This window comes from Procambarus clarkii, chromosome 40 (assembly GCF_040958095.1).
Source record: "Procambarus clarkii isolate CNS0578487 chromosome 40, FALCON_Pclarkii_2.0, whole genome shotgun sequence".
Lineage (NCBI taxonomy): Eukaryota > Metazoa > Arthropoda > Malacostraca > Decapoda > Cambaridae > Procambarus > Procambarus clarkii.
The window spans coordinates 21,918,695-21,931,845 of record NC_091189.1 but is presented as its reverse complement, the minus strand read 5'-3'; the positions used below and the strand labels follow the sequence as shown (position 1 = coordinate 21,931,845).

The following is a 13,151-nucleotide window of genomic DNA, read 5'->3' as shown; positions in this document are numbered from 1 at the left end:
TTCTTGAGACAGGACTTCTCTGTCATGTTCACCTCTTCTTGGGGTTCTGCATGACTTTTGGTCTCGGGTGTGACTGGGCCTTTCTATGCCTTTGTCATTTGTATTTGCTTCCGTGTTCTCGAAGGTTCAGGATGGTTTTTGCTCCTTCCCGTATTATTGGAATGTCTGTCGTCTTTCGGTGAGGCTTCCCTTCGGTCCTTTCTGGGGCGTGTTGGTCCTCTTCTGTGTTTCCTCTTGGTTTTCGGCCCTGTCTCGTTCTTTTGTTCATGTACAGGTATCTTCTCTCTGTGCTGTCTCGGCATTGCTCGTTTTCCTTCCATACTCCTGGTCCGGGATGCCAGGTTGGGCTGCTTGTGGCCCGGTTGGGCTACTTGTCGCCCAGTTGGGCTCCTGGTAGCCCGGTTGGGTTCCAGTTCAGTTCATTGTTTTCATTAACTGAGCCGGCTGTGTGTCGTTGCTTACTCATTTTTGGCTTCTGTTCCCATGTTGGGCTGTTTCTTCTCATAAGCGAATCACTCAGGTTACAAACTGTTAGGCTACTTTAGTGTCCTGCGCATGCGCCGTGGGAGTTTGTTTTGGTTCAGGCGGTGTGCACAAGTGCTGGTGTTCTCCATCTGTTTTCTCTCGAGGGCTTTGCCTCTCGCTCTTCTCATTCTCCAGTCCTTTGCCTCTCGCTCTTCTCATTCTCCAGTCCGTGCCCTGTTGTTCTTGGGGGTGTTCTGGAGTTTTGAAGTGGTAGTGTTGTCCCCTCTGGTTCTTCTGTCTCCCAGTGTCGTGCAGCTTCCTTCCCGTTGTCTGCTTGTGCCTGCTTTATGGGGTTTTGGGAGTTCTTCTCCCCGAGCCTGGCCCATGGTCGGGCTTGGCTTGTGGGAGTTGGTCCACCGGGCTGTTGCTTGGTGCGGCCCGTGGGCACGCGTACCCACCACAGCCCGGTTGGTCCGACATTCCTTGGAGACGGCTTTCTAGTTTTTTATTGTGGATGTCCATGGTTGCATTGGTAGTTGTTGCTGTGCCTTTGGCTCCAATTGCCAGGTTTGGTTTTCTGGTTCCTGGCTTTCCTTGCCTGTTGGCTTTTCCTAGGGACTCGGTTGGGGCGTGGTCTCAGTCCTCCTGGCGTGTTCACTGGTGTTGGGACTTTTTGTCCGGCAGACGTTCCACCTCCTTCTTTGCCGGCTCGGTTTTCCAGCTCTTCCTGCTCAGTGGTTGCACCCGAGATCTTCCCGCGGCTCTGCCTCTTCTCGGCTCGTTTGATCCATGGCGGGGCTGGTTCCCCTCTGCCTCAGGTCTCTCATTTTCCATTGGTCTGGTGGCTTCATTGATGGTGTCCCACCTGCATTCTTTCTCTTGGTGGCAGTGTGGGGGTTTTTGGCGGTCCTTCCTTTTTCCTTCTGTCCCTTCTTCAGTTCTGTGTTTTGTTGGCGTGGTCTTGTCCTTCTCTTTTGGGGGTTCAGGGCCGTCATTTGCCACATACTGTCGCCTCGTATCGTGCGGTGCTGGGGGAGCCGCTTCAGCTTGCTTTCAGTATTGAGGTTACTTCTGCTCCATTTAGCATGCTGCCTCAGGCATTGTTTCACTTCCGGCCTGCTCATGTGCCACCTGAGCGGTCCTGGTCATTGGACAAAGTGCTCTTATTTTCTCAGTTTGTTGTGGCCCTTTCGGTTCTGGTTTGTTTCTCCTAGGCTCTTTTTCTGTTGGCCTTGGCCTCTGGAGGTCGGGTTGGTGACCTTCCTCCTCTCCTCCGGCACAGGAGTTTTTCTGCTCCTTCGGTCATGGCAATGGGGTTGTTCGTTGCGGCAGTCTCCTTCTTTTTGGCAGAGATTGAGACGGCTGCTTTCCGGAAGGGTCCTTGGGTTGTTGATGCTTGGTTGGTTTGGCCGTGGGTGCATCCTGTTTGGTGTCAGGTGGCACCCTTCCACCATTCATTGCGCACCACGACTTTTGTGTCCTGGGTCGCGCTTTGGGTTGATCCGGTTTCCCTCCTTCCCTGTTTTGCTTCCTTCACTATCTAGCCATTCCCTAATCCTGCGGGGCTCCTGGGTCGTCCGCAGGATTATTACGGCTAGCCAGCCTGCGATCTCTCCCCGTGTCCATGTTCGCAAGTTCGCGGCTCTTGCCGCTGTTTTTGGCAACATGTCCTGGGCTGTTATTCGGGCGCGGGGTTTTTTGGCAATCGAGCAGGGTCCAGGCTGCTTGTTATCTCATGCGCATGCCTGGGCCTAGCCGGGCCAGTGTCGCTTTGGATCGGCAGTTACAGCCATTTGTCTCGACTTAGAGTTGAGGAGTGAGTGGCGACCGCCTCCCGGGTAGGTCCCTTTACTTTCCTCTGTGGGGAGTTAGCTTCGGGGAGCCGAAGGGGCTTCCCCCAGAAAACCAACGTTGAATGTAGTGAAACGCCATTTTCTGGGCGAGTCCCGGAGGCTCCCCGGCATCCCTCCCTCCCTCCGGTTGGCATTTTTTTTTTTTTTTTCCCCCACTTTTTGACATTCAGCCTCAGAACTGGGGGTAGATAGCCGGCGCGATGGGTCTGGGGCTCCCCCTTCCCCCTCTGGGGAGGGGGGAGCTGCGCAGACAGCGGCGCGGCTACGTGTGACGTCATGATTGTTTGCTCGTTTGTTTTAAAGGGGAGTTCTATCCACTTGTTTGGCTTGTGGTAGCAATTTTCACCAGAATAGGGGTTTGTTTTCGGACGCTTACCTTTCTGGGTGCCTAACCCGGTCGATGGCAGACATAGAATGCTTCCAACCACACGGGGGTTTCTATAGGCCATTCCTCCCCTTGCCTCTTCTGAGGGGGCCAGGTTCTGGCTCGTGGTCCCCGTTAGTCCCATAGAACTCCATACACATGACTGATGCCAAAATCTGACATTAGCATATCAGCTCCAGGAAGCCTCCGGGACTCGCCCAGAAAATGGTGTTTCATTACATTCATTGCTGGTTTTTTATTATTTTTACCCATGATCAGAGAACACAAATTAACAGGTTTAGAAGAAAAAATAATTTTACTTTATTTTTTGGTATGTGCCTGTGGGTGACAAATGCTAATTAGCCCTGAGCATCACAAGGGTTAAGAAAATACTTATTGTGTACTGTATAGGTATACCAGACCCACCTCCACCGAGCTTGTCTGCAGGATCGCACTCTCCTTCCTGCATTGCAGATTCCGTTTCAAAGGCTCTTACTTCCCACATCTTCAAGACTGCTATGAGGTAAGGTACTTTAATATAATTATTTATGTTGGTGCCATAATTTTGTTGTATTTCATTCATTGGCAAGTATCATATATGCCGTTGCACAGATTGCATGTTTTATGATCCACCACCTGCCGAATATACATTGTACAGTATTTTCATAAACAAAATCGTGTGTTTTCCCACAGAAACTATGAAAATGGCTTTCAATAAATTTACAGTACTAGTACAATGAAACCTACTATAAGAAATCCACAAAATATCTTTGTAAATTATGTGTCTTGTATGCTGGAATGTATGATATACTGTACATTGGAAACTTCTGAAATGAACTGTATGAGAGACCTGATTTGTTTAATCAGGATTTTTGTATCTTCTAGTAAATCATCTACATCAGTGCCTCACTGTTTTAAAATTTAGTGTTTATACACAATGAAATCATAGGAACATGAGATATGAGAAAATATTCAGGCCATGCGATGGGATCAAACCAGCATCCTTGGACTCGTCACGCGTACACACTACAACTGGATAATGATGGGAAAACAGTACCTCAACCAGTAATTCAGGTTGTAATTCTGGTTGAAATACTTTTAGCCCATCATGGTCTAATTGGTAATGCATGTTTCCCAGGAGTTCAGGGATGCAGGTTTGATCCCATTGCATGGCTTCAAGATTTTCCCACTTGAAGATTATGCTGAATTCCATATTGTTGTGGGTAGTGTTATTGGCAGATACTATAGCAGGACTTAGTGTTCAGAATTTTTTAGCGCAAGTTTCATATTTTGTTAAGTTTTGAGCATTTACTGTGCTTAGTGAGGCTGCAAGATGGGATTGAACCCACATTCCTGAACTCCCCTGGAATATGTCTAATTTCTCGCTGTGTTTAAAATGTATTGATCTGCAAGCAGCACCATGGTGAATCAACCTCTTTTTTAAAACTTTAGATAATATATTCAATGTCATTCTGTGATAGTCATAAAGTTTCTTTAGAATTTTAACACTTGCCAGATGGAAAGCTGGATGATGATGATATAGTTTTTAAACCAATGCTATTAGTTTTGATTTCGTACATTTGTAACCAAATTTACATTTGTATCCAAATTTACATTTGTAAATTTTTCTAACAAAACCTTTGTGCACAGAACTCCTGCTCCTGAGCAAAGTGACAGATTACTTGAAGAAATTCTTCAGTCCAAAACACAGTCAAGAAGACCAGGTGCTCAGAGTGTCAACACTGGTCTAGTCACCACAAGTGAAAATATAACTCATTGTGATAGAGAAATGCTAGACTCCAAGAAGGAAAACTTACCTTCAAATACACTTTTAGATGAAATTGACAAGGAAAGCATTCCTGAAGACAATCCTTCCACTAGCGATATAACAGATGTGAAGACTAGCAATGAACCAAGTATGGAGTCGAGCATGGAGTCCAGCTTTTATAAAGGAAGCTCCAATTTTTCTCGGAGGTCGTCAGAGAATACGACCCCACCCCAGAGTGATGAAGGTACAGTATATCATGTTGGTGTTAATGCTGCATTCAGTATGCTGTATACTATATATTTTGTCATTTTGATTTCCTGCATTAATAGCTGACTCCTCTCTTCACAGTTAATTTAATTTAGATTTGATACACTGGAATAATTATGATATAATTGTAGGAAGTAGAAAAATATTGAAGACTAGCTGTACCCGGCCACGCGTTGCTGTCGCTCAGCAGGGCATGTGCGTTGCTGAGCCACAGCCACCTTCCCCTGTCTCTCGGTCCTCCCAACCATTTCCCCCTCCCCCATCCTTTTGTCTTCCCCACCATCCCCCACTCCACCGTCCCCCTCATCCTCCTAGCCATTCCCTAATTCACTATCCTCTCGTCCTCCCCACCATCTCCCACTCCCCCATCCCCTCGTCCTCCCTACCATTCCCCTCTCCCCCGTCCTCTAGTCCTCCCCACCATTCTACATTTCCCTTTCCCCTCATCCCCACCATCCCCAACTCCCTTGTCTTCCCCACCATTCCCCACTCCCTTCTCCAATGCATTCCCAAATGATCTGATGTTCCCATAAAAAAATTGGGAACATCAAATGATCTGATTTTCCCGATCACTGAAATATAAGAAAAAACAGTTAACAAAAAACAAATTGAAAAACAATGAAAAAAATAAACTATACTCACAAAATGAACGATATGGTAAACAACACAGCTCAATTCCAACGCAATGTCACACAAAATATTTAAATCAAAATGAAAATAAATTGAAATCTATGAAAATTCAATTTATCAATGAAATTGGAAACATTGAAATGGAATCGTAACATACTTAGTATAGCGTGTGTTGCTCTTATGTGCAACAGATGGCGCTGTTTTTCCAAAAAATCATGTTTTTACCTGTCATAGGTGTGTGGCATCTATACTTATACTCACGAAATGAACGGTATGGTAAACAACTCGGCTAAATTCCAACGCAATATCACACAAAATATTTAAATCAAAATATAAAAAATTGAAATCTATGAAAATTCAATTTGTCAATGGAATCTGAAACATTGAAATGGAATCGTAACATATTTAGTACAGCGTGTGTTGCTTATACATGCAACAGATGGTGCTGTTTCTTAAAAAAGAAATGTTTTTACCTGTCACAGGTGTGGCATCTATAATTTTACTAACGAAATGAACGGTATGGTAAACAACACAACTCATTTCCAACGCAATATCACACAAAATAATTAAATCAAAATGAAAATAAATCTAAATCTATGAAAATTCACTCTATCAATGCAATCGGAAACATTGAAATTGAATTGTAACATATTTAGTATAGTGTGTTTATGTATTACACCCTTTACACCCTCTATTGGGGGAGTCGGTCGGCCGAGCGGACAGCACGCGGGACTTGTGATCCTGTGGTCCTGGGTTCGATCCCATTCGCCGGCGAGAAACAATGGGCAGAGTTTCTTTCACCTTATGCCCCTGTTACCTAGCAGTAAATTAGGTACCTGGGTGTTAGTCAGCTGTCACGGGCTGCTTCCTGGGGGTGGAGGCCTGGTCGAGGACCGGGCCGCGGGGACACTAAAAAAAAAAAAAAAAAAAAAAAATCATCTCAAGATAACTCAAGATATTGCGTGCAACAGATGGCGCTTAAAAAAAAAAAAAAAACTTATGTGGGGAGCCCCTACGGCTCCCTGGAGCTTATCAGGGCTAATGTATGTTATATTAGACCGGGACATTAGCTAAGAAATTCAGACCTACCAGGGACCAGTGCCAGAACCTGGCCCCTTCAGAGAGGTTTCAGGGAGCAATGGCCCTGGAAAACCCCCTTGTGGTTGGGGTGTTCCTTATCTGCCATTGACCGGGGTTAGGCATTCAGAAAGTGCCTAACCTCGGTCGGCCTCGGAAGTGCCATTCCTTGGTAGGCATAACAAAACAAATCCCGCGTTGTAAAAAAACTAAAACAGAAAACCAAACAGAGGTAGAAACTCCCTACAATCCCAAGGAAACAAGCAAACATCACACTACTGTACTGCCGTGTCGATTATCCGCTCAGCCCTCCCCTCCAGAAAGGGGGAGGGGGAGCCCTGGACCTCACCACGCCAGCTGCCTAGCATCAGTTCGTAAGCTAATGTCAACCAGGATAGATGGTTCTCTGGCCTCAGTTTCCTAGGCGGTGTTTGCCGTTCGTGGAGTTCACTGCCATGTGTTGTGTTGTGCGGTGGCCAGGTGTTCCTCGTCAGTACCGGGGCTGCATGCGCTTAAGGGCTTCCTTCCTAAAGCGCCCTGTGAGTACTGCCCCTGCGTGACGGCTAACTTTCCTGGGGCGTTCGGGAACCATTCCCGTAGAGGTTCTTGCTGCTCGGCATTTGCCTCGCCCTTTGGGTCAGCTGGGGCTTGGGGCCCTTGTTTGGCCCTAGGTAGGGACTGGTATTGTGCTAGTTAGGGCGTCAAGGTGTTGCGCGACCTGCCACCTAAGCGGCGATCGGTTCCTGTTGCCTCTGGAGACGGTGTACTTTTGCGGGGGTTTTATTTTCATTTGCCTGGTGGGGGTCTGCCTAGTGTGGCTATAGTTCCACTGGTAGTGTTTGGTGGCCCTCTGCTAGGCCCCCATGATTGTACATGTCGCATGGGTTTTCAGTGTTGTCCTCTATCCCCTTGTTAGTTTTGGGTTTTACCCGGTTAGCAACACCTTGCCTGGGCTTCCCGTAGTTGTTACCCTAAGGGCCCTGGAAACCCCTATCTGGGCTCGGTGGACCATTGAATGTCTTCCGGGTTCCAACCCGTCTTGTACGGGATCGTTGGTTGCTGTGCCCTTGTCTCCAGGTGACAGTCGCCACTTTTACCTCCGTCATACTGCCTGTTGGGTCACTGACACCTTGACTCGGAGTCTTGTGAGAAATATTCTCTGCTTGTTCTCCAGTACTCTCCTGATGTTATTACTGTTCAGAGTACAGGCGGCATCCGTGTTGCAAGCTAGGTTAGGTTGCTGCAACATGCTAGGTTGGTTTCACACTCGGATGCCCTGAGGTCGCCCTGTTTTGGTTAGGTGCTGTTCGCCCCTTTCCCTCCCTGTTCCCGGCTCCGGACCGTCTGCGGGTTTCGGGGTCGGAGCGGGGTTTAGTTGGGGCCGAGACTCGGGCGGTTTTCGGGGGCTGCTCCGTTCGGGTTGGGGACGGAGGTTTTTGAGCCTGTTCCTTCTGCCAAGGCTTCTGGGTCTTACCAGCGGCCCTTTCTTGCTGCTTTTCCCATGGACTCTTCCTTTTCTTTAAGAGCGGAGGGCTTGGAGGACGGCTCTGCCCCGGGGCCTCTGTTGCTGGTTCCCGGGGCTGTGGGGGATGCCTGCTAGCAGTTCTGGGGCGGTTTGCCCCTGCCTGGGTTTTCTGCTTTTGGGCGGAGTTTTTCGCCCATCCAGTCTGCTTGCGTCCCACTTTTGCTGGCGTGTTTTCGTATCTTTTCCGTCGGGCATAGCCCTCTGTTCTGGTGGCCATTTTCTTCTGCTGGTTTCCCGGGGTGGCCACCAGGGTGGTGTTGCGGTTTGTTTACATGCGCCTGGGTGTGCGAGTGAGCATCTAGGGTGAGTTTTCACCCTCTTTTCAGGGGTTAAATTCTCCGGTTGCCTCTTTGCTTCCTGGTGTTTTCTGCCCATTTCCTGTTCCTCTGGGAACGTTTGAGTGTTGATTTTACACCGGGTTTTCCATTTTCTGTTTTGGGTCTGGGCCCTTGGGTTTGGGCTCTGTCCCTGGCTGTTATGCTTGATCCCACACCTTGTCCCTCGGTTTTCGGTCTGTTTTGACAGTTTCCCTGGGGGTTCTGTCTGGGGGGCTGTGCTTTGCCTTTCTATGGTGTATCTCCACCGGCAAATGTGATGGTTTGGGCTCCCCCCTGGTTCGATTCCGGGTTCCTTTGGGTTCTTTGGTTTCGTTCCGGAGCTTTCTTCCTCTTGGGACCCCATTGTGAGTTCAGGGGGCTTTGTTTCCTCGTGTGTGACCCGGTTCTGCCTTCTGGAGTTCCGGGGTCTTCCTGGCTTGCAGACTGATCTTATTGGGTCTTGGCACGTGTTGTGGTCGTGCTGGGACTTTAAGGTTTTGTTGTCGAGGTGGGCCTTTTGATGCAGTTTTGTGCCTTCTTCGCCTTGCCGGCATGGTGCTCTCTGCTCACTGGTCAGCACCTTGTAGTTTTCTTTTCACATGTGTAATTACCCAAGTGTAATTACAGGATGAGAGCTACGCTCGTGGTGTCCCGTCTTCCCAGCACTCTTAGTCATATAACACTTTGAAACTACTGACGGTCTTGGCCTCCACCACGTTCTCACCTAACTTGTTCCAATCGTCTACCACTCTGTTTGCGAAAGTGAATTTTCTTATATTTCTTCGGCATCTGTGTTTAGCTAGTTTATATCTATGACCTCTTGTTCTTAAAGTTCCAGGTCTCGGGAAATCTTCCCTATCGATTTTATCAATTCCTGTTACTATTTTATATGTAGTGATCATATCGCCTCTTTTTCTTCTGTTTTCCAGTTTTGGCATATTTAATGCCTCTAACCTCTCTTCGTAGCTCTTGCCCTTCAGTTCTGGGATCCACTTAGTCTTTGTCTTAGGGATATGTCTTTGCACCTTTTCCAGTTTGTTGATGTGCTTCTTAAGATATGGGCACCACACAACCGCTGCATATTCTAGCTTTGGCCTAACAAAAGTTGTGAACAATTTCTTTAGTATATCGCCATCCATGTCTTTAAAAGCAATTCTGAAGTTAGAAAGTGTGGCATAGGCTCCTCGCACACACGTGTACTCACCTAGTTGTGTTTGCGGGGGTTGAGCTCTGGCTCTTTGGTCCCGCCTCTCAACTGTCAATCAACAGGTGTACAGATTCCTGAGCCTATTGGGCTCTATCATATCTACACTTGAAACTGTGTATGGAGTCAGCCTCCACCACATCACTTCCTAATGCATTCCATTTGTCAACCACTCTGACACTAAAAAAGTTCTTTCTAATATCTCTGTGGCTCATTTGGGCACTCAGTTTCCACCTGTGTCCCCTTGTGTTAAATAGACTGTCTTTGTCTACCCTATCAATTCCCTTTAGAATCTTGAATGTGGTGATCATGTCCCCCCTAACTCTTCTGTCTTCCAGTGAAGTGAGGTTTAATTCCTGTAGTCTCTCCTCGTAGCTCATACCTCTCAGCTCGGGTACTAGTCTGGTGGCAAACCTTTGAACCTTTTCCAGTTTAGTCTTATCCTTGACTAGATATGGACTCCATGCTGGGGCTGCATACTCCAGGATTGGCCTGACATATGTGGTATACAAAGTTCTGAATGATTCTTTACACAAGTTTCTGAATGCCGTTCGTATGTTGGCCAGCCTGGCATATGCCGCTGATGTTATCCGCTTGATATGTGCTGCAGGAGACAGGTCTGGCGTGATATCAACCCCCAAGTCTTTTTCCTTCTCCGACTCATGAAGAATTTCCTCTCCTAGATGATACCTTGTATCTGGCCTCCTGCTCCCTACACCTATCTTCATTACATTACATTTGGTTGGGTTAAACTCTAACAACCATTTGTTCGACCATTCCTTCAGCTTGTCTAGGTCTTCTTGAAGCCTCAAACAGTCCTCTTGTTTTAATCCTTCTCATAATTTTAACATCGTCTGCAAACATTGAGAGAAATGAATCGATACCCTCTGGGGGATCATTTACATATATCAGAAACAAGATAGGACCGAGTACAGAGCCCTGTGGGACTCCACTGGTGACTTCACGCCAATCGGAGGTCTCACCCCTCACCGTAACTCTCTGCTTCCTATTGCTTAGATACTCCCTTATCCACTGGAGCACCTTACCAGCTACACCTGCCTGTCTCTCCAGCTTATGTACCAGCCTCTTATGCGGTACTGTGTCAAAGGCTTTCCGACAATCCAAGAAAATGCAGTCCGCCCAGCCCTCTCTTTCTTGCTTAATCTTTGTCACCTGATCGTAGAATTCTATCAAGCCTGTAAGGCAAGATTTACCCTCCCTGAACCCATGTTGGCGATTTGTCACGAAGTCCCTTCTCTCCAGATGTGTTACCAGGTTTTTTCTCACGATCTTCTCCATCACCTTGCATGGTATACAAGTCAAGGACCCTGGCCTGTAGTTCAGTGCCTCTTGCCTGTCGCCCTTTTTGTATATTGGGACCACATTCGCCGTCTTCCATATTTCTGGTAGGTCTCCCGTCTCCAGTGACTTACTATACACTATGGAGAGTGGCAAGCAAAGTGCCTCTGCACACTCTTTCAGTATCCATGGTGAGATCCCATCTGGACCAACAGCCTTTCTAACATTCAGATCCAGCAGGTGTCTCTTGACCTCCTCTCTGGTAATTTCGAACTCTTCCAAGGCCGCCTGGTTTACCTCCCTTTCTCCTAGCACAGTGACCTCACCTTGTTATATTGTGAAGACCTCCTGGAACCTCTTGTTGAGTTCTTCACACACCTCTCTGTCATTCTCTGTATACCTGTCCTTGCCTGTTCGAAGTTTCAATACCTGTTCTTTCACTGTTGTTTTCCTTCTGATGTGACTGTGGAGTAGCTTTGGTTCGGTCTTGGCTTTGTTTGCTATATCATTTTCAAAACTTTTCTCTGCTTCTCTTCTCACCCTGACGTACTCATTCCTGGTTCTCTGGTATCTCTCTCTGCTTTCTGGTGTTCTGTTATTCCGGAAGTTCCTCCACTCCCTTTTGTTCAGTTTCTTCGCTTCCATACATGCCCTATTATACCATGGATTCTTCTGTTGCTTCTCGGATTTTTCCCTTTGGGCCGGAATGAACCTGTTTAGTGCCTCCTGACACTTTTGGGTAACATAGTCCATCATACCCTGTACAGACTTATCTCTGAGGTCTGTGCCCCAAGGTATTTCACTTAGGAAACTTCTCATCTGTTCATAATTCCCCTTTCGGTATGCCAGCCTTTTGATTCCTAGTTCTTTTTGGGGGGAGATAAGTCCTAGCTCTACCAGGTACTCAAAGTTCAATACACTGTGGTCACTCATTCCCAAGGGCGCTTCCATCTTAACTTCCCTTATATCCCACTCATTTAGGGTAAATATCAAATCAAGCATTGCTGGTTCATCTTCTCCTCTCATTCTTGTTGGTTCATTGATGTGCTGGCTTAGAAAGTTTCTTGTTGCCACGTCCAGCAGCTTAGCTCTCCATGTTTCTGGTCCTCCATGGTTCTGGTCCTCCAAGCAGTCCTCCTCTGTCTTAACCCTTAAACTGCACAAAACCTCATATGATGTGTGACATTGAACTCAGTTTTTAAAATTTTCTGAAACTCTTTCAAATGTTTTGTGAATAATCTACTAGGCAAATGCTCCAACTTTCTCTAAATGATACCAGTGTAACTTGAAAAACACGAAAATAAAAAATAATTATAAAATTGAATATTGAAAACTTCAGATTTTGAAATCAGCTGCAAAAATATATAAATATCACCAACTGTTAATTTGGTATTATTATGTTCTCAGAATAGCATATGATCTTCATTTTCATATATTTAGGATATAGGTTTTCAGTATAGTTTACTGTAAAAAAAAATTGTCAATATGGCATTTGAAATACACACAAATTTAGACAACAAAAATTTATAACTCCAAACGTTTAGAGTTAATGAAAAATCAATTCTATAGGGATTGTAGAACAGACAGCTGTGCACACTATATGTAAAAGGGTGAGAATCAGTCAGAAACTAGAATTTTGGATACTGAAGTATGTTGAAATTATAAATATAATTGAAGTTGAAGTTATCAACAATAAATAAGGCAGTTCTAATTCATGAATTTACTTGTATGTTGTAATAAACATTGTTTGGCATTCGTACACAAGTATGTGAAAGTTGTAGGTCAATGTGTGTAGAAATGAAGTCAAGAAAAAAGAACTCCCCCAAAACACAAAATATAGGGATAATTATAATGATTTAGGGAATATATTTAGGGTATACTTTATATAATATAAAGCTCTAATCTGGTCCCTAATCATCAAAACAACTTAAAGAAACAAGGAAAATAGAGTTTGAAATCTGAAAAAATCAGCCAAAAAAATTCAAAGTCCCAAGTTCTGAGAGTTGTAACTGATTTATTTGTTGACCAATTTAATTCTGGCTTCACATAGTTCAGGAAGAGTATGTTTTCTCCAGGATGTAAAGGTTAAAACAAATTTAAATAATAAACAAAGGAGGAAAAAAATCCTAAAAACCTAAAAAAAAAAAACTTAAAAAAATATTTTTTGCACATTGTTGAAAGTAACTGATAATAACATTGGGCAATGTATTTATATGATATATAACAAAATAGAGCATAACATAATTACTCATTATTATTTGTGTTATTATGTATTACTCACCGACCGGGGAGCCGGTCGGCCGAGCGGACAGCACGCTGGACTTGTGATCCTGTGGTCCTGGGTTCGATCCCAGGCGCCGGCGAGAAACAATGGGCAGAGTT

General features: G+C 45.6%; 1 protein-coding gene across 14 annotated transcripts in view; it reads left to right on the top strand.

Moving 5' to 3' along the window:
* The window catches only part of LOC123757971 (serine/threonine-protein kinase 11-interacting protein), a 230,940-nt gene that overhangs the window by 35,205 nt on the left and 182,584 nt on the right, over window positions 1-13,151 (top strand). For 13 of the 14 annotated variants that reach the window (XM_069338840.1, XM_045741994.2, XM_045741992.2 and 10 more), the window contains 2 exons: window positions 3,094-3,205; window positions 4,333-4,694. In XM_069338840.1, the coding sequence (XP_069194941.1) occupies window positions 3,094-3,205; window positions 4,333-4,694 (474 nt within the window). The remainder of the gene's footprint in view (window positions 1-3,093; window positions 3,206-4,332; window positions 4,695-13,151) is intronic. The other variant, XM_045741990.2, reaches the window with a different exon arrangement.